The 21,334-nt window shown below is 36.7% G+C and overlaps 1 protein-coding gene across 4 annotated transcripts; it reads right to left on the minus strand.

Moving 5' to 3' along the window:
- Positions 1–8,485: 8,485 nt before the first annotated feature.
- On the minus strand, positions 8,486–18,535 carry LOC103957514 (transcriptional corepressor LEUNIG_HOMOLOG-like). Of its 4 annotated transcripts, XM_048582026.1 has the most exons (14): positions 18,394–18,535; positions 17,694–18,198; positions 17,621–17,654; positions 14,284–14,517; positions 13,691–13,776; positions 12,607–12,845; positions 11,273–11,569; positions 10,893–11,037; positions 10,249–10,358; positions 9,900–10,049; positions 9,472–9,627; positions 9,251–9,367; positions 8,925–9,131; positions 8,486–8,740 (listed from the first exon to the last, which is right to left on the minus strand). In XM_048582026.1, the coding sequence occupies exons 2-14, from the start codon at positions 18,187–18,189 to the stop codon at positions 8,597–8,599; spliced, it is 2,415 nt and encodes an 804-aa protein (XP_048437983.1). In that variant the 5' UTR covers positions 18,190–18,198; positions 18,394–18,535; the 3' UTR covers positions 8,486–8,596. The 4 variants fall into 4 exon arrangements, with proteins under 4 accessions (XP_048437983.1, XP_009367963.2, XP_048437979.1 ...); XM_009369688.3 differs by having other exon boundaries at positions 10,893–11,010; positions 17,621–18,198; XM_048582022.1 differs by having other exon boundaries at positions 17,621–18,198.
- Positions 18,536–21,334: the final 2,799 nt, after the last annotated feature.

Consider the following 21,334-nt stretch of genomic DNA (forward strand, 5'->3'; position numbering starts at 1 on the left):
TTAATTTCTAGTTAAAGACTATTAATCAAAAACAGAGGGGAAAAACCTGCATGATCCTTCGGCCCACACCTAATTCCCCAATTTACATGATGAAAGATGAACAATACTTGGTTGTTGAAAATTCAGCAACCATTCTTGTGTTTATCCAATTAAATTTGGACACAGTTCAAATAATTGAAATTGTAAATACAAATTAGATGTGTTCAAATCTAATTGAATGAAAGCAAGAGTGATTGCTGAAATTTAGCAGCCAAGTATTGTTCATGAAAGATTTGCAGAAGAAGGAATAAGAAAGAGGGAGGAGATGGACAGCTAGAGAAATAGGCAATATATACTTCTCTGCCCCTTTCCTTCCGTAGAGGGAAAAGGATTCTCTCTGAATCCACTTTGTGAGAATCTTTGACCGTTGTATATCATGCAATCAGTTTTCATCAAGTACTATTTGTGTTTAATTTTAAATATAAAAAAATTTCAATTGATTTCTGACCACACGATACACGATACACGATGAATGATTAAGATATGAGAATCTTTAAGATCCCCACAATTTGAATACGGATAAGATCCAAATCCCTTTGAGGGATCTCAAATACCATCTCATTCCGCAATTTTATTTAACAATTTAAATCGTCTATATTTTAGTATAACATTTATAGATTATTTTTACAAAAAAAAAATTAAACAATTCCCAAACCATTAAAACATCTAATTGTGGGGAAGAAAATGAATGAATATATTTTTTTCAATGAAATACTAATATTACTATAATTTAATTTAAAGGTGAAATAGTTTCAGATTTTAATGATTTTTTTTATATATAGATGATCTTTGAATGAATACCTAAAAGATGAACAATTCAATGGTGTGGAGCGTGTCCTATGGAGAATCCCTTAAATAAGTCTAAACAGAAGGGAAGTCAACAGAATGGGGAATGAGCAAAGAAGTATATCGTCTTTCTAATTAGAATTCTAAAAATATAATTGTGCACGCCTAGCTCTTGCAACGACAAGAAGTTCAAATAATGGGTATGAATTGCAGACAACAAGTGGTCAGGCAGGAACATGTTTGCAATGCGTCGAGCAGCACCAGGTGCAGATCATGTTGGTTCGGAATTGGCTGGGTTCTGGCGATGATGTAGGTTTTGTGCGACACAGATCAGGTGCAGCGACGGTGAGTCATGCAGGTGATGGTGGGGGATGCAGATGATAAGACTGAGCAGGTGCAACCGTTTACAGTGGTGGGTCAGCAAGTTCTAGTTTCCAGTGCGGGTCGGGTTGCGTGGTGTAAGTACTGGTTGATTAGAGCAGTGGCAAACAGGTTTTTGTTCAATATGCAGAGTGACCTGACACTAGTGCGGATAATGCAGACAATTCTTATTTTAAGAATCTTGAAGATACTAGGTTTCATGAAACTAATTCTTTTTACCGTAAGAATCTTGAAGTTACCACTCAAGAGGAGAACTACTTGGATTTGTTTCCCTTACCAAAAACAGATGTCATGATCATTGAGCAACAATTCTTTCTTCGACTGAGCAAATCAATGAACGTTAGTCTCCTAGCAATGCAACTGATGAAGAGTATGAAAACTTGCAAAGTGTGACCTCAGAAGCAATGGAACACGAGTCAACACCTATTGCACCACGACGCAATCCTGCAAGAGAAAGACAAGTACCTGTAAGATTACAAGACTGTGAGATTTACAAGCCATGACATCCAATCTTTAATTATGTTTCCTATCACAAGCTTGCACCTGCTTACAGTGCATTCCTCAACAAGGTTTCTGAGCTCACAGAACCTCAAAATTTTCGTGAAGCTAGTGAATCTAAAGTGTGGAGGAAAACTATGCATGATGAGTTACATGCTTTCGATCAACACAACACTTGGAGCATTGTAAAGTTACCAAAAGGGAAGAAGGTTGTGGGATGCAGATGGATATATAAGATCAAGTTAAACTCATATGGATCAATTGAAAGACATAAAACAAGATTGGTAGCTCATGGATTCACATAAACACTTGATGTGGACTATAAGGAAACCTTTGTTCATGTTGCAAAAATGAACTCAGTAAGGGTACTTATCTCAGTTGCCGTAAATAAAGGATGGTCAATGTATCAAATGGATGTTAAAAATGCTTTCTTGCATGGGGATCTCGAAGAAGAAGTCTACATGAAATTGCCTCTTGGACATCCACAAAGTTGTGATTCACAGGTAGTGTGCAAGTTGCATAAAGCTATCTATGGACTTAAACAATCTCCTTGAGCTTGGTATGCCAAACTCAGCTCGGTTCTCATCGGTGCTGGTTTTCATAGAATCAATGCAGATTCTTCAATCTTTGTGCGTATAGAAAATGCTAGGAAATTAGTGGTTCTAATCTATGTTGATGACTTAATTATCGCTGGTGATAGTGATGAAGAAATTGCCAATCTCAAACAAGCTCTACAACAACAATTTGACATCAAAGATCTAGGAGTGTTGAAGTACTTTTTAGGTATAGAAATGGCATCTTCTCATAAAGGCCTATTTCTAAACCAACGAAAGTATATGCTTGATCTTCTTAAGGAAGCCAAGATGAGTGATGTCAAACCAGCCAAAACACCACTTGATAGCAAACTTCAATTCAGCTTGGAAGATGAACCACTTCCAAACGTTGGTTACTATCAAAGACTTGTTGGTAAGTTGATATACCTTACTATAACAAGACCTGACATCTCATATTCTGTGAGTATTGCGAGTCAATTCATGCACTCACCCACTTTTGATCATTTCAATCTTGTTAAAAGAATTATACATTACTTGAAATGATCGGTGGGTCGTGGCATAGTCATGAGGAATAATGGAAACAATCACATAATGGGATATTGTGATGCTGATTGGGTTGGAAATTCAATAGATCGCAAATCAACAACTAGATACTACATCTTTGTGGGAGGAAACTTAGTCACATGGAAAAGCAAAAAACAAGCAGTAGTTGCCAGATCAAGTGCTGAGGTTGAGTATAGATCGATGGCTTCCACTGCTTGTGAGTTAATCTGGTTGCACGGCCTTCTTTGTGATTTAAGGGTATTCAATTCCCAATCCATGCCTCTTTATTATGACAATTAGGCAACCATGCACATTGCCTCTAATCCAATGTTTCACGAAAGAACCAAGCACATCCAAGTGGATTGTCATTATGTGCGTGAACAAGTGCAAAACAGGTTATTCAAACTCGCTATGTCTGAAGTACTGATCAACTTGCTGACTTAGTTACTAAATCCTTACCCATGCATCAGTTTCAATGTCTCTTGGGCAAGCTTGGTTCCATCAATTTGCTGGATCCAGCTTAAGGGGGAGTATTGCAAGAATGATGGTTATTAGGGCTGTTATAGCTTATGGATTCTAGGGACCAACTGCTTCTTTATGTGTTACTTTAGTAACTCCTTGATTTAAGGAGATTGATGTAAATCTTCTAGACTAGCCTTTGTGGTCTTTTCCTTGTTGTCAACTCTTTGATTTAAAGAGATTAGTGTAAGGCTTCTAGAATAGCCTTTGTGGAGTGTTTCAAGGAGTTTTCTAGATGTCTTTGTGTACTACATGTTCACTGAATCCTCCTCCTTAAATATCTCTTATTCCTTTTGTAACCTTATGTCATTTTGCAATACTAGAAAGAAAACACACTTAAAATTTAATAAAACTCGCAAAGGGTAACCATTGAAGGCACTAATACTTGGCAAGGCTAGCAAATCATGTCTTCAAGAAGAAACTCAGACAAGAAATCTATGTAATTAATAAAGCAATTGTAAGTAAATTCATAACAGTTTATTTATTTATTTATTTATTTTTATGACTTCTTACACTTGGTTTCATACTTGAGCTTTGTAATTTGTATCGCTTTATAAATGATCAGGAGAAGAATAATGGGAGTTTTAATGAAAAGCCCAAGGTACTGTTCACTTAAACGAAAAAACCGTATTTTTACACTAAAAAGTCAATACTGGTACTATTCACTTTACCATTTATTTTGTCCTTATTATTAAAACTCAAAGTTTTCAAGCCATTTTCATTAATTTTCCTAAGAATATATCTAGAAATTAACTCTATGCAACCCTTTTTGAATAACTCTCTATGAATGCAGTTTCAATTTGAACTTTTTGTGTTGAAGCGTTGAGTTCAAGTTGTGGGAGCATTTTAAAAACACATAGTAAACACACACAAATGTTAAAACCCCAGTCTGGCGAGTTGAATTTTTAAAATATGCCAGACGCATCTTATCGTGTCAGCATCAACGCGTGCTACAACCATTAGTAGCCTAGCAACCTAACCCGTTGACCTGAGACATAGATCGGGTCCATTAAGTAAAACCGAGTTGAATCGTCCAGTTAACTCACTTCCTCAGATAAGACCAAGGAAAAACCAACTTTATCGACTCAGTAACCGTAAGAGTAACGCGTAGTGTATAACGCGTATCTTCTCTTGGAGTAATGGTACTTGCCAGAGTTAGAAAGAGATCCCGCGTCGGAAAACTTGCACGATGTATCGTCGAAGTCGCCACTTCTTAAACCGCTTAGGGAGGGAAGCCTTCGCACTGGCTATGGTGTCACCTGCTCACTTTGGTTGATTAAATATGCTCCAATTTGAATTTTTATGAACCCTCATGATGACTCCCTAGTCCACTTTGAAGGTTGCTTGTAGCACAAAGCACATACATTAGAGCAATTCCACCTAATGGCGGATCCAGGATTTCAACATTGGGTGGTCCTAATTGTAAAAGTTTCAAAAAAACTTAAAACAAAAATAACATTGAATTTTTTATAACAAATTACTATTTGATGTTAGAGAGAAACATTCCAAGATCAGATTGTATTTATAAAAATACTATTTAATATATATATATATATATATATATATATGAAATTATTATTTGCACTCTAAAAATATCACTTTGTATTTATAACTTTCTAAAATGAGAAAGAAATCTACACTTACGATGAGTGAAAAATGTGATTTTTAAAGTATAGATAAAAGTTCTCTATAGATTAACCAACAATGATCAAATTGTTATTAAAAAAATCATAAACTACATCACAATAATCATATGAATATTTTCATCTAATACACATAAGACCAAAATCATAAAATTTAATTGAAATTCAATATTGTAATGGGGTGATGATGGAAAGATAGAGGTGGAATAAAGGCGCATTTACTAATCCATAATCAAATTGAGAGGAATTGAATTGAGGAGGAAATGAAATGAGGTGGAATCAGAATCAAATTCTTGTTGAAGTTGTCTACTAAAACTGTCATATCCCGGCCCGGGGCGGATCATTTCCCGGGCCTACTCCACCACCGTAGCACGATATTGTCCACTTTGGGCTTACCATTCCCTCACGGTTTTGTTTTTGGGAACTCACGAGCAACTTCTCAGTGGGTCGCCCATCATGGGATTTTTCTAGCCCCTTTCTCGCTTAACTTCGGAGTTCCTACGGAACCCGAAGCTAATGAGCTCCCAAAAGGCGTCGTGCTAGATAGGGATGAGAATATACATTTAAGGATCATTCCCCTGGGCGATGTGGGATGTCACAATCCACCCCCCTTAGGGGCCCGGCGTCCTCGTTGGCACACACGTGACCAGGGTTAGGCTCTGATACCAAATTGTCATATCCCGGCCCGGGACGGATCACTTCCCGGGCCCACTCCACCATCGTAGCACGATATTGTCCGCTTTGGGCTTACCATTCCCTCACGGTTTTGTTTTTGAGAACTCACGAGCAACTTCCCAGTGGGTCACCCATCATGGGATTGCTCTAGCCCCTTTCTCGCTTAACTTCGGAGTTCCTACGGAATTCGAAGTCAATGAGCTCCCAAAATGCCTCGTGCTAGGTAGGGATGAGAATATACATTCAAGGATCATTCCCCTGGGCGATGTGGGATGTCACAAAAACTGTCTGGAATCGAAATAGAATTCCATAAAGCTGTTTACTAATTCAGCAGAATCGGAATATAAACCAGTATGATTACTAAAATGCCCTTGTCCCAAATCAAATATTTTATGTACTTTTTTAATAAAATTTGATATAGTATATAATAGTAAGAAAAAAATTAAATTGCTTTTTTATTTCATAGACACACTAAAATGATTTTGTTTATTTATTTATTTTTATAAATTTAAGTATATACTTTAATATCTAAATTTTCTCGCTCAAGTTGTAGTTTCTTCTCTTCAGCATATATATGGAGTTGTGCATAATGTGAGTCTAGGGTAAAGGATAATCTTGAAAATAATGAATATAAGTGAGGGCACAAATGGAAAAAAATTATCATTCTGATTGCTTGTGCAATCCGGAATCCAAATACATTCTCTATGTTAGGAAAATCAGCCAAATCTTGGAATTGGATTCCATTTTTTGTGTGGGCCACACGCACTTTTGATTCCTCCCAATTTTAGCAAACACATGTATAATCCGTAATCGAAATCAGATTCCTTATTCTCATTCTGATTACGGATTAGTAAACACGCTATAATTGTGGTGGGGTTTCGGGGTAAGGTTTGTATTGGATGGGTGGATTTAGGGTTTTGTGCTAATTAAAAGAGGGAATTGCATGAGGAGTAGTTGGGCCTTGGGTTTGTAGACGAAAAAGAGTTTTAATTTTTTGAATGGCCTGACTCAAAACGGCACCTTCTAGGCCAGGAGAAATTTTTAAATTATGATGAGAATACAAGTAGTACACCACATGTTTTAATAAAAGTGGTACGAAATTTTATTTTTTAAGTTATTAAATTTTTACCACACATATCTCACAATTTGTATAACAATATTAAACTTTCTTCTTCTTCACTAAATTCTGCTGGGTACTGAGCTGCAAATTCATGGAGTTCCAAAACCAGCACAAGACCTGGCAGTCTGGTGGTCCTCAACGATCTTCACATATGCTTCTCTGATCTTCCGAAGGGTCCTGGGACCACCCAGGTCCTGTAATGGATCCGCCCCTGATTCCACCCCAAAAAAAAAATGCGCCAGCACTCAGCCTATATATCCACTCAATGAACAGTAATAAACCCTAATGAATAATAATAGGCCAAAGTATCTCCACATCTAACAAAAAATAGCCTAGTCAATTTTATTAAAATATATTTTTTATTTTTTTATAAAATAATTTTTTTATTTTTATTTTCTGACTTTAATCTCTGTAAGCTCTTTGCAGCTTCTTCTTTCCCAACGTCACTCCTACACTTTAAAACCCGAATCAATGATGCAATAATCCCGGCTCTAATCAAAACAACCTTGTACGAACGAAACCTAGAAATAACAAAAATAATCTTTGTAGACAACCTCATGTCGTCTCTGCAAGCTCTGTTGCCGGGCCTCGAAACTACGATTGCAAACTGCCGTGTCAAAACGCCGGCGTTGTAAACCTCTGATAGGTTTCTTGAGTGAATATCGAGTCTTGCGGAAAGCATGTCCAAGTCGCTCTGCATCCGGAGCTTCCAGTTGTACGAAAAATCGATGCAGTGCTCTCCCTCATTCTCCCTCCGTGGCTCCTTGCCCTTTGACGCCACGGTGGCGTCAGAATGGCGTCAGATGGGCCGGTCCCAAGGTCTGTCAATTTTGGGTTGGCCTGGAGACCAGCTTGGGTTGGTGCCTGGCAATCTGCTGGGCTGGAGAGACTTCCCTAGGTGCCGGGCCATTTTTTTGGCTGTGTGCCGACCTATCCCACCTCGGTGGAAGTGCTCTTAGCACATTACAACAAAGGGCCATTTTGGGATATAATAAAGTATCGCAAAATATGTGAAAATATATTCATTTTATAGTTTCTTTTTACGCATGCATCTGATGACCAAAGATTTAGAGTTGTAAACTAATTGATCAGTTTGTTAGGCTTATGCTTTTGATTTCAGAAAGTGAATAAGAGTTGCTAAACATGCTTTGTACATTAAAGGGTATGTTTCAAACCAAAAAAACAAAACCTCTTTACCATCCAAATTTATCACATTCAATATTTCATCGTTACGATAAAGAAATGGCAGATACAAAGTGTAGAGAGCTGAGAGTACCTTCTAACTCTAAGTGCTAATTCCAGCAAATGCAAAAACTTGCATTGCTGAGTCCATGACCATTTCTTCCTCTGAAAAAGAAAACCCTAACAAAATCCAAAAAAGAAAACCAAACTAATTTGGGAATGTTTTTCATTTGTAACTCCTTAGGTGGCTTCACGATGGGAGTTTGTCATTGAACAAGTAAATTACAAAGATTGAACACCTTTTTTATTTAGAAGATTTAAACTTTTATTAGAAGCATGTATCAGCGGCTGGAATTGAATGTCATCAGCTAATCGATGATCAAAACTCTTGCTCGGCGAATATCTGGTTCCAGGCTCCAAATTAACCAAAATTTAGAACTCCCTGGAATTTAACATTACATTATCTGTTTTGGTTTCAGATTTTTGTGTACAACAAAGGAAAACGGAAGCATAAGAGTATCTGTATTTGAAGCGCTACAAGTCCATGAAGCATCAAAATAGACTTTTAATTAACTTTATTATATAGTAACAGGAATACAACAACAACAATAATAATACAAGTCAGTCAAAGTTCTTTGATCAGAGTAACAACCATTTCACTTCCAGATCTTGACAAACTTATCGTGACTAGCCGAAGCAATCAAACCTGTAACAGTTGACACCGCCAAAGAAGCAATGAGTCCTTCATGTGCTGGTAGAGTCATTGTCTTGTTCTCTGTGATGTTCCATAACTCCAGTGTCTGCAATTATTTTCCCCAAATAAAAATCAAAATATGATATCTTGCAGCAACACTAGTACCAGTAAAGGATTGTTTCTCCCGTGTAAAATGGGAACAAATATCCGAACGGCTTAAGAGAGTAGTGGTCTCCAAGCAAAAAATGTAACAAACATTATATAAGAACAATAATGCAGAATTGACTTGCCTGATAACAGCCAACGACCAGCAGTGAAGTATCTGCAGGATGGAAAGCGCATGAATGAAATTTATTTCTGTTGCAGCTTAACTCATGAACGCATTCCCCTTTGCCTCCCGCTCCAAGTGCCCAAACTCTTACAGAGTCCTCGCTGACAGATGCAAGGAATTCGCCAGAAGGATCCCAACACACAGAATGGATAGGCTTAGTATGCCCCTGCATTCAAATCCAAATTCCCAAGTAATGCAGTTGAGAATTCACATGATAATATCACATGATCCGTTTAATTACAACTATGAAAGAAAAATTATAGTGACACAAAAAGTTAGACTGACCTGTAAAGAATGCCGACAAGTCAGAGTCTCAACATCCAGTATAGATACAACATTCTCTGCGGCTGCAGCAAGAAATCTTCCAAGACGGGGTTGAAATCTCATTTGTGCCGTACCACCCTAATACGTTCAAGCATATCAGAATCACCAAAACGTAAATAATATGAAAACCACCACTACCCCACCCCCATGAACTTCCTGCATCCCAGAAGACAAGATTCTACCTTAGACACGCACAAGCAGCTGCCCTTGTGAATACTCCAGTAGCGTATCTGACCATCCACGTCGCAAGAACAGATGAGGTCATCTTTATTTGGGTGGAAATCTAATGACATAACTGAGGCCGAATGTCCCATAAAGGTACGGAGAGGATAACGAGGCTGCAGAATAAAACCATAAAGAAGGCTTGATACAGCATGTCACAAAAGATAAATCATCTTTTTAAGAATAGAGGCACAAACTCAGCACCCGAGCAATGAAGCATATAGAAGAACTCATAATGGCAAGGATTACAGAATGTATGATAGAAATCAAACTAGAAGTATGTATACTTAGTTTGATTACTCTAACAAGTCTTCAAATCTCGAATCAATAGGTTAAAATCAGAGTATAAGCTAACTAGATGATAAGGACAGAAGAATTTTTCACTAACATTGTTGGCATCCCAAACCCTGACAGTCTTGTCAAATGAAGACGTTGCAAGACGTGGCATGCTCGGACTAAAACGAACATCAGTTATAAAAGCTGAATGTTCTTGTAGCACACTTATTGGCTTTAATGTATCTGTGTACCACAATACAGCCTGCATAATACACATGTCAAGAACACTCTAAAAAAGTAGAAGCATCAACCAACAAAGTAAACGTTATAGCTTTTAAGAAGTAAACTAAACAAACAATTTCACATGTTAATGTTCGGGAAGAATCAATTAGCCCATATGTAGCAGCAGTTCTGAATCCTCCCACAGAAGTTATTAGCAATTTCAACATTCATTCACTCACCTTTTTATCATGGTCCCCACTAGCAAGAAACTTCCCATCTGATGAGAAGTGACAGCTTGTAACCTTGCTTGCGCTTGCTCTAATAGAGTTTACTTCCGTAAATGTGAACCCTGCAGTCAAATTCAAATTCTGAGCCCTCAAAGTAAACAATAGTAGCTGCGAACAACCAGGTTTACTATTTTAATTATTTAAAAAGAAAAAAAAACTACGATGAACAAAATAACACTTACAAATGCAATTCCCTGAAACCAAGTACACGACCAAAAAGATGAAAAATTGGTTGACAGATTTTTTATTAGTTGACCGTATGCTATTTACTTCCTATGATAAGTTACATCTACATTCTCTCTTTTGAATGTTTCCGAAGATAAGAAGAACGAGTATTGACACTGTTTGTGTGTTTGTGGACAACACAATTATATATGGGAGATAAAAATTGACAAAAGAAAAAAGACAAAGATCATTAATTGAGACTTGTGAGTCAATACAGATAACTTGCACTGTCCTGGTTTTTATGAATGTATATATCTAATATTCAAGAAAATACGAAAGAATTGCATTGTAGGTGAGAAAATACTGGCAGATACTACGTTCAGGATGATGTTAAACAAAGAATTCATTCCACAACATGGCACCCACCGCACCTTTGCTGACATCGATACCTCGACCAATAGCATCTCTATGATCCACATCATCAGGGGATACAAGAGACTGGACATTATCATCAAGAGACCCATCCTCTACAAATCGATCCATATCAGCCTGCAATTCAAGATCTTTATCATCCCACTGCCAAAATGGAATCCCAATGAGAATCCGTGCAAGGAATTCCCTGGCTGGTTTTTTGAAACCTTAAATTGCGTAGGCAAAACTGTATAAGGAGCTTCCCCAAGAATTCTCGACAATGTGTAAATAAAAAATTGAACAATTACTATTCTACAAGGTTGTAAGTTTGATAAGCAATACGAGCCTGAGTTAATTGACCAAGAAAAAGTTCATAATAAATAACCATAAAAGGACAGACCTGATCATTTCCTTGAAAAGAGTTCGACATGCTACCAACCATAGTGATGCTGCCAGCACCCCCCATTTTATCTTGCTGATGGGGAATGAGATTTGAATTTTGTGACTGCTGATTGGAAAGAGCGTGCTGTTGAAGCTGGTGAAGTTGAGGCAAAATAGGAGGTGATCCTATATTTGCAAGGCCATCCTTCCCAAGAACGCGATTCGATAGCATTCTTAGTCTTCTACTTTCATCATTGGCAGCAGACGGTGATGTCATATTTTGCTGAAAAAGTCCAGAGCAAAGCTGCTCCAAACCCTAACAAGGAGAAAAACAGCTGTAGAGTATTAATGGGTGATACCCTAATCTTCGGAAATGCAACCAAATAGACGATAGAGATTATAAATTTAAACGAACATTGGTCGCTTCCAGATTCTAAACTTCACAGATGGACAACAACTGAACTAATATAGTTTCCAAATTCAGAAACAATGTAATATTGATGCATTTAGAGTGGGGATAACAATTATAACCGTTAAAACCGCTAACTGTGAATAACTGCCCGAATGAATTAGATTTAGGTATGAAAATTCGGGTATATTTTGGATATGGAAAAACTGTGAATAATATTTTGTTATGATTTTGGATATGGTTACAGGGATCCTCAATCTATATCCGTCTCCGAATTAGAACCGAATTATATATAATATAATAATATTTATATATAACATAATTGTATTATAATATATATATATATATATATATATATATTATTCACTGAATCCATTACCTTGAGAATACAAAAGTTGCACTATGTGAGTTGCATTTTGTTGGCAAGTTAAAGGGTTTTGATATGAATCAAAATCTATGAGAATCCAGACCAATAGTACTTATGGGATGTATCAAAAATCAGCCAATATTATTAATGTTTAGCTTTAATTTTTATGCTCCATAAGATCTATTCATTAAGTCATTTTATACATCAAATATTTAATGACGAAATTAATATTTACCAAATTATCATGTGTCAATTGAATTAATATATTTTTTGTATTGACGAAGATGAGTATAATCGTTAACCGATGGGGAATTTGTTACCCGATGAGTATGGTTATGGAAATAACTGATGGTTAATTGACGGTTATGGATATGGTTAATTTTCATCGTTATGGGGATAGATATAACATTTCCGTCTCTAAACCAAACCGTTGCCATCCTTAATTTAGCACATCTATTACCATTGTTTTAATACAGGACCAGAAACTCAAGAAAAGAAATGGTCCAAATAGACAGAAGAATTTTTCTAACAAAGGCTAAGAAACAAACAGAAAATTATCCAGCCATAAAAAACTTACTGTGAGCGACCATCCTAGAGCAACTCCATCGTAGGTGGGTGCTCGGGGGACAGACCCGAGAAAAGAGGTCGGAGGCCCTATGGACCGGCTCCAGCGTGAAGGAGCCCGAGTGGAAGTGGAGGCCCTAGCTTCGGGCCTGGGAAGAATTGCCAGCCCAAGTAGAGATGGAGGCCCGAGCTCTGGGCCCGAAGCCCTGTGGGCCGGCTCTAGCGTCAAATTATTTCCACCCAGATTTGATCCTGAAAAAGAGTCTTACATGTAAGGTACAAGCATCATTATACAATATCGTCAAAACCTACAAAATCTTTCAACTCTATAACTACTAACTCACAAATTACTTTCGTGTAGCAGGCTACCAATATAAAAATAGAATACATTAATCAGCACAGCGGATCAATATGTGCACATAATATTTCAGAGTGAGACATGGTCAATCAAACGTCGTGAAAGACATTATCGGACCTGCAGCTCTGGGATTCAATACTGGATTGATTTCTGTCTTTATGTCCTAATTCCATATACAAGCAAGAACAGATAAACATGATCCAAAACACATTTAATGGAATTCCAAATAAAACCAAGGTCATCTCCAACTTAAGAGTTCAGATGACCAAGGGCTTAAAAATAATCCGAAAATCGTCTGCAATCGAGGGCTAGGCCAAAGGGCTCATGGGCCCCAATGAACAAAAAAGGGCCAAAGAGCCAACCAGCTGGCCCAACTCAGCCAACCAGCAACGGCTAGCTAACTTCAGTTACCAGTGGATTCTTTTTCTTTTTCTTTTTTTTTTTATATTAAATTTAAGTTGTTGTAGTTTTCAAATTTAAGTTAATGTTGTTTTTAAATTTAATTTGTAGTTTTTAAATTTAAGTTGTGGTTTTTAAATATAAGTTGTAGTTTTTAAATTTAAGTTGTTGTAGTTTTTAAATTTAAATAATAAATTATATTTGGTCTTATGGTCCTTTAGCCCATGGTTAAAGAGGAAGACAAATATGATCATGTACTGTTCATTAAAATATTAATATCTTTGAAGACCAGAAGGTTAAAACAAGCCTTTTGGTCAGCTTGGAACTGGCCTAAGCATACCGGTGTGGACCCTGCCGATTGCCAATTGCTGATTTCGAGCTTGGACTTGTTGAGTCATCACACCAGCTGTACCATGCAAAACTTGCCTGCAAAAAAGCGTTCACTGTTTTATATTTAACGTTGATAACAGGATCAAGTAACAGCTTCCACATCTAAAACCCTATCAGTAAGTAGTTATGCGGGCACAGCATACGAACTAACATTTTACAGTTTTCCGAGCCATATGCAGGTCGCACTTTACTCTAAATCCTAAAAATATATAGCAGAGCAATCCCAAATTTGGTATCATCAATATGAAACTGTTTTCTCCAAGCCCTAAAATACACCAGGCGCATCTTATTGTGTTAGCGTCAACGCATGCTACAACAATTAATGGCCCAGCAACATAGCCCGTCGACCCAAACCGGGTCCATTAAGTAAAACCGAGTTGAATCGTTCGAGTCAACTCGTTTCCTGGTATACTCTAACCAATTTTCATGGTTTGTTCATCGGGACTACGGAAAAACCAACAAACTTTATCAACCATAGTAGGCGTATTTTAGCTGGGGAGAGGAATAGTAAGCTAAAATGCGCTGGTAGTGAATGACGCGTACCTTGTCTCTGAAAACTTGCGTGAGGTACTGTCAGAGCGGTCGGGCTCGTGACGCCTCTTTTTCAACGGCTCTAAAGAAAGGGGAGAGTTCGCGCTAGACACGGAAGAACCGATATCTGTGTGCCCGGTAGAATCGATATCTTCGAGCTCGGGAGAATCTGATCTTTGAAGCTCGGAAAAAGTTATTCCAGCTGTGATTTTTGTAATGATTTCCCTTATAAACATTCCTTCATACCTGATAGGTAAATTTGAAAACGAAGCAAAAATACGTAAGATTTATTAGCAACTACAAGGTTAAATAAACTAAAAATATACCTTGATTCATTATTACTAAAGAGCTTGGGAGTGAATAAGATTTGAATTATGTATGAGTCCAACAATATCAATCAAAATCTTCATATGCCATTATATCTTACCACATGATACATATCTCATGTTTTTCTAAGGGGTCCGTTTCATAATCACCAAGGCAAGCGATATACACACTAAGGGCAAGGGTGAGGGTTTGAATCGTGAATCTAGTGAGTTGTTGATGAAGGGCCCAACCATCATGGCAACCCACCACTTACCACCTAATAATTTTTGTTTTCATTTTATATGAAAATTAAAAACTTGTTTTGTAACTAAAAACTAAAAACGAAATAGTTATCAAATGATTCCTAAGTTTTGTACTACACTGTTTAATATCAAAGATTTCAATCCATACTCACAATCATTTTATAGGTTTTCATGTGGGCAATTAACAACCTTCTTTTTTTTATGTGAAATGATAAACAGTTTTACTAGAATCTTAAGGAAATGTACAAAATTCAAAGAGATTTTGGCAAGTGGTTTGTAACTTAGTTGGTTAACAGCATTCGCTCTTTCACTCGAGGTCCATGTTGTGTGTTACGGCTCAAAATTAGAATGATGCAGAAATTAGGTTTGTGTTACCTATCTCATTTTGGTGTGTATTTGAGTTTGGATTTGACTTCTTGGTTGGATTTTCTGTTTGGTAGAAATTTTTTGTTAATTAACTATTTGATTAGGATTTGGATTTACATCCAATTAGGATTAAGATTCTCATTCTAGCCTAAGTCCTATGCATTATAATTAGGACCTTAGGGTTTAGTTTATTTTGTGTGCCTTCACCACTGGCTTAGAGAATTTTCTCTAATTGGGTTTTGGGGTGAAGGTTAGCATTTGGAGTCATGAGTGCAGACAAACGTCATGGCTCATTCGTTTGGCAATTCATGAGAATCAATTTACGAGTTAGAGAACAATTTAGGAGAATCTTCTCGATTTGTTTTAGGTTCTCTACTCATTTGGTTTAAGGTTTGTAATTTGTGGAATTTGGGTTGTGAGAGTTTCGCTCATTTGTAATATTCGTTTTTTTTTTTAGTGAAATGATAAGCAATTTTATTATAATCTTAAGAAAATGTACAAAATTCAAAGAGGTAATTTTAGCAAGTGACTGGTAACTCAATTTGTTAAGAGTATTTGCCCTTGCACTTGGGGTCCCATATTCAAATCCTCATTTTTGTAAAAGGTAATCCTGAAGCAAATTTAGAGGGTCCTCAAACAAAGAAGGCTTCAAAGAAAAAAAAAGGCCAATTTGGCCAAACTAATAGCCACCATATTGGCATCGAATTTATAATACGACAAATCACGACAAGCAACAAAAGAACATGTTCATCACTCAAAAGTCAAAAGAACTTCAATTTTGGAAACTAAAAATTCAATCACGTCTTATAAAACCCACCACATGAGAGATTATGCGCACAGAATCACCAACCAAATTAGTAAGGGAACACTGTGCATAAAAAAGCACCTGACTCCAAATAGAAATACAAAAGATACAAAAGATTCTTCGCGCCCCTAACTGCCATTGAAACTACTGGTTACATCGGGATAGACAACACCAACACGAGACACTAACAAAGACATAAGTCCAAAAGAGCAAAGACAAGCCGCACTAACATCTATAAAACTCACACTACGAAAACTCAATCTTTTACTAAGCCCACACTACCCTAAAGAACCAAAACCCTAAACAAATCTAAAAGTTAGGCCTCGTTTGACATCCCATATAAGTGATTGGATAGGATAAATAATACAATCCTGGGTGTTTAGTGTAATTGTGTACTAAATAGTACTCATACAATTTCTCTGATCCCACCCTTTAGTCCAATTCACACCCACTTATTTATCCCTTAAAAAAACTCGATATAATTAATTGGGTCAGCGATATGCTCTCTCTAGCTTCCTCCCTGTCTCTCGTTCTCTCTATTTCCTTCTCCAATCTATCTCATGCACATCAGAAACGCGAATAATCAGCTACCCACCCTACCTCGCAGGTGACGCCGAGAACACCATCCTCTCATTCTCCATTAGCCTAACCCCGATTTCTCCCATCCCAAGATCCATTTTCGTCCTCACACATTGACATCGGCTATAAATCGAACCCATTCCTCCTCATCTCTCTAACCGTGTTCTTTCTCATCTGTCATTCATGGTGTTCTTGTGAATCCAGTAGCAACACTTCGACAAGAAATGTGGCTAGTAGGGTTTCCTCTTTCAAATCTGCTTTGAGTTTTGAGTTTCAATTCTTGGTAAAGATTGAGCAACTGCAATTTTTGGTTGTACTTGAGTGGAGGTTGATGAGTTGGGTTTGGATTTGGTTGGGTGAAAAGCAAAGGTGTTGAGAGGAAGATGGAGAATTTTTGGCTTTTCTGTGTGAGGAGCAAAGGTCTGGGCAAATCTGGAAGTATCAAGGCAAACTTTTTGTTTTGGATGAAACTAATCAAAGTTGAGGCACCCAAATTTTTATCTAAAGTTAGATTTATAATTTATCTTCTCAACAATTATCTTTTTAAAATTAATTTTGTAAAAATAATAATTACAGTATGATGATCGGCACAATATCAAACATTATATTAAATAGTCAACTTTTTAATCTGGTAGAGCACCAAATGTCCGATTAATTATGTCAGTACTATTCGATGACTAATTATCTTATTCGACTGAAATAGTCAATACAGTCTTAGCTATCAAACGAGGCCTAAATCATGAGTACCACCGCCCCCATTTGAATGAGCGCAGCTATCAGGCCACACACATCTAGAAGAAACAATTGGAGAACAAGCTCATGTATCTTTAGAAGGCTTGAACTCTAGCCATTCAACTTTGACGTTAAATTTAGAGAAATTGATGAAAGTTAGAAGGAGAATTTCGGGAGAAGAATTGGATTGAAAAAGAAAAAAAAAATCACAGAGAACTCAGAGTCAAATCTAAGCATGACTGTTGATGACGATTTAAAAAAATAATGAACAAACAAACAGAGAAAAGTACGTACTAACCCATTAGTCGTTCTGAAAACCCGGACTGTCAAACCTGCAGCTGCAGTAGGAGCATCTGCCCAGACTGTCAAACCTGCAGCTGCAGTAAGAGCATCTGTCCACCGCCGTAGCTTTTCTTGTATATCTGTATCTTCATGGAAGCGCTCTCTATGCTTCTGAAATGCTAGTACAAAAGTACCTATAACATCTGACGGACTAAGATCGTAGAATATTGGCAGAACCATTTGCTTCACTGTTCCTCTGCACTCCATGATCTGCACTAGCTCCTCAAGACACCAGATGGAATCCGCATACCTACTTGAGAAGACGATGACCGAAACCTTAGACCCTTCGATTATTTGCTTCACTTTGTCTGATATATTTTCCCCTCTTCTTATTGATTCGTTCTCCTCCATAAAGAAGTCAATTCCGGCGTCTTTCATTGTCCAGTAGAGGTGGTCCGTGAAGGTTTTGCGCGTGTCTTCGCCAAAGCTCAAGAACACATCGTAGGGTGAGGAGGAAGAGGTGGTGGAGAAGGAGGAGGACGGTGAAGATGAAGATGAGGCTTCAAGGGCTGTACTTGTATCCATAACTGCTTACTGCAAATTAATGATTAATTCAAGTCAGATCACCCTTCATTTCTTCATTTCATTTCAGTACATGAAAAAAGAGAAGTACTTTTCTATGTATATAATTGGATCGAAGTGCGCAGATCCGCTCGCCCAAGGTAAAATGAAATACGATGGCTTTTCATAAAAGCAAATAAACTATTAATCGAAAACAGAGGAAAAAACCTGCATGATCCTTCAGGCCACGCCTCATTCCCCAATTTACTAGATGAAAGATTTGCAGAGGAAGAAAGAAAGAAAGAGGGAGGAGATGGAGAGCTGCATAAGTAGGCAAATATACTTCTTTGCCTCTTTCCTTCCGTTGAAGTTAAGGGATCTTCGAATAATTTTATTGGAGGGACAAGTTGTGGTGCTTATTCCGGAATCTTGTTCATCGATTTAAATTATTTGTATTTTAGACATTAAGATTATAGATTATTAATGTAAAAAATTAGACAAATTCAATACCGTTAAGACATCCAATTACAGTAAAGAAAATTAAGGTGTGTTTGCTTGACAAAACTAGCTTTCATTGAACTAAATTGGACTAGACTAACAGCTAGTGTAGTCGCGTGTTTGGCGCAGCAAAAGATAACTTAAATGACGCTATCTCAAACTTGCTCGTGCCTTGCTAGCTAATCCCGACCGAAAACATGGTATTAGTTAAGACTTATGTGGATGACCACTTGTCTTCCCCAAACTCGTCTCAAGCAAGCTTTTTCAGTGACTTCAACCCTCCACAACCTAAAATCTTAAAATTCTGTTACCACCTAGAATATGGAAAAGAGAATTTTTTTATTTTTTTATTTTTTATTTTTTGCTTTCTACTTTAATATTGTATTAAAAGCTTTACTAAATTAGTCTAACTTAATCTATTTTAAACTAGTTTAGCTTAGTCTTTGAAATTAATTTAGTTCGAGATATTATGTTGTAATAAACTCACCCTAGATGAATATGAATACAATTTTTCAAAGAGATACTAACAGTACTACTATTTAAATCAACAGTCAAATAATTTGAGATGTGAGTGATTTTTTTAGAGAAATGATCCTTGAGGGAAGATGTACAAGGTGAACGATTAGATCATTGAAATATGATGTGGAATGGACCCTATAAAGGATCCCTCAAATAAGCCTTAACGGAAGGGACGTGCATGATCCACTTGTCTCAGGAGGATATAGCTCAGTTGGCAGAGCTTCGCTTTTGCAATAGGGTTGTTGCGATTATGGGTTGAAGTCTAATTATCCAAGCGGTAATGATAGTATCTTGTATCTGAATCAGTGGCTCACTTCTTTAAGCAATGGGGAAGATGATTGAAACAAGTCACTAAAAGACTCTAAAACAGAATTGTAAAGGAACAAAGAAGTATTGTCTTGCTTATTGGCACTTGAAACATTAATTGTCGTCGAAGAACTCTAAAATTTTAATTGTACACCAAGAAGTGCACGATTAGGTTATGGGTAAAATGTCATTTAACTCCTTGAACTATTTTTCCAGTTGAAATTAAACCCTTTGAACTATTTTTTTAGTAAATTAACCCCCTAAACTATTTGAAATAAGCAAATTGACCCCTTGTCGATAGATTCCATCCATTATTTCGTCAAATTCAAAGGAAAATTAGTCTTTCCTTCATCAATTCTTATTTATCAACTATAACAAACAATGTAATTATGATATGTGAAAACAAAATAATGTGTAATAACAATGTGAGATGATTCATTATGTAAACGTTTGGTTTTTATGTTTTCTCATTATGCTATATATTTTTGAATTATTTTGTGTCCATGTGTCAAAATTTTATTGGTGGTTATAGCCGATAAGTAACAATTAATGATGAAATGACTAATTTTTCCTTGAATTTGACGAAATTGATTCTGTAATCTAACGGAAAAAAGTTAATTGACTGATTTTAAATAGTTCAGAAAATTAATTTTTCAAAAAATTAATTTAGAAATCAATTTCAACTGGAGTGGAAAAATATGACAAAAGTGGGAAACACTTTCCCTTCGTGATTTAGGGAGACTGAAGGGTCACTAAAGCGACTCGTTAACTTGGCATTTGCACATCATCTGGGAAAACCACAAGCTCTGCCAACAACAATCCATGGATACTACCATCACAGCCGTTGATCCCTCCTCTGCATCTTTACCCTCCTCCTCGAAACAATGGAAGCACGACGTTTGTTCTTGAGCTTTAGAGGCGAAGACACGCGCCGAACCTTCTACTGGACATTAAAAGAGATTAATGGGGACGCTCCAATCTGCAATAAAATTGAAAAAGATTCTTCACATGGCTTTGTCCGTGACAATGAGAGACTTTGATTATATTTGCGATGGCCACTGTTTCTGTGTATTTTGAATTGAAGATGGCTCAAACATATAGATTAATGGGGACACTCCAATTTATGATAAAATTGAAAATGATTCTTTACACGGTTTTGTCTGTGATAATGAGAGATTTTGCTTCTATTTACAACAATCATCGTATGTGTATTTTGAATTGAAGATAGCTTAAAGAATATAAATTACTAAGATGCTCTAATGTATGATTAAATTGAAATAGATTCTTTAAATAGCTTTGTCAGTGACAATGTCATATTTTTGCTTTCTCATTTGATGGTGGAATGACTTTATTTGGTTCTTTGTATCTTTTTCATTTTTTGGTCAAGGTTCTTTGTTTTTTTTTTTTTTTTTTTTTTTGGAAACTGGTTCTTTGTTTCATTTGGGACAAAAGTTGCTATCTGTGCCTTGTTTAACGATTTTATGTGTTGAATGTCGCCAACTTGGAAGTTTTTATCTTTTTTATTTGGACTGACATAAACGGTGGCCACTGACTGAAACCTAGGTTCATGTCCATGAAAATGGTTTGAAAACTTGAGTTCTAACGATAAGGGCAAAATAAAAGGTAAAGTAAATAATATCAAAATTGATTTTTTAGTGTAAAAATATGATTTTTCGTTAAAATGAACAGTAACAAAAATTTTCGTTAAAGCTTCTTAAAATGAAATAGGATGGCTTTTCATAAAAGCAAATCCAATATAATATCCAAGTAAAATCTAATTGAGAAACTAAAGACTATTAATCGAAAATAGAGGGGAAAAACCTGCATGATCCTTCGGCCCACACCT

The sequence above is a fragment of a genome, unplaced genomic scaffold, assembly GCF_019419815.1.
Source record: "Pyrus x bretschneideri cultivar Hongxiangsu unplaced genomic scaffold, Pyrus_bretschneideri_v1 Contig1, whole genome shotgun sequence".
NCBI classification, from domain to species: domain Eukaryota; kingdom Viridiplantae; phylum Streptophyta; class Magnoliopsida; order Rosales; family Rosaceae; genus Pyrus; species Pyrus x bretschneideri.

What these genes read in the sequence shown, in the direction of transcription:
- LOC103957514 (XM_048582022.1), bottom strand. Translation starts at nt 18,189, where the DNA reads ATGGATACAAGTACAGCCCTTGAAGCCTCATCTTCATCTTCACCGTCC. An exon ending in CTCTAGGATGGTCGCTCACA is followed by an intron (nt 11,570 to 12,606) that starts GTAAGTTTTTTA and finishes TCTCCTTGTTAG; the next exon opens with GGTTTGGAGCAGCTTTGCTC. An exon ending in TGGTCGTTGGCTGTTATCAG is followed by an intron (nt 8,741 to 8,924) that starts GCAAGTCAATTC and finishes AAATAATTGCAG; the next exon opens with ACACTGGAGTTATGGAACAT.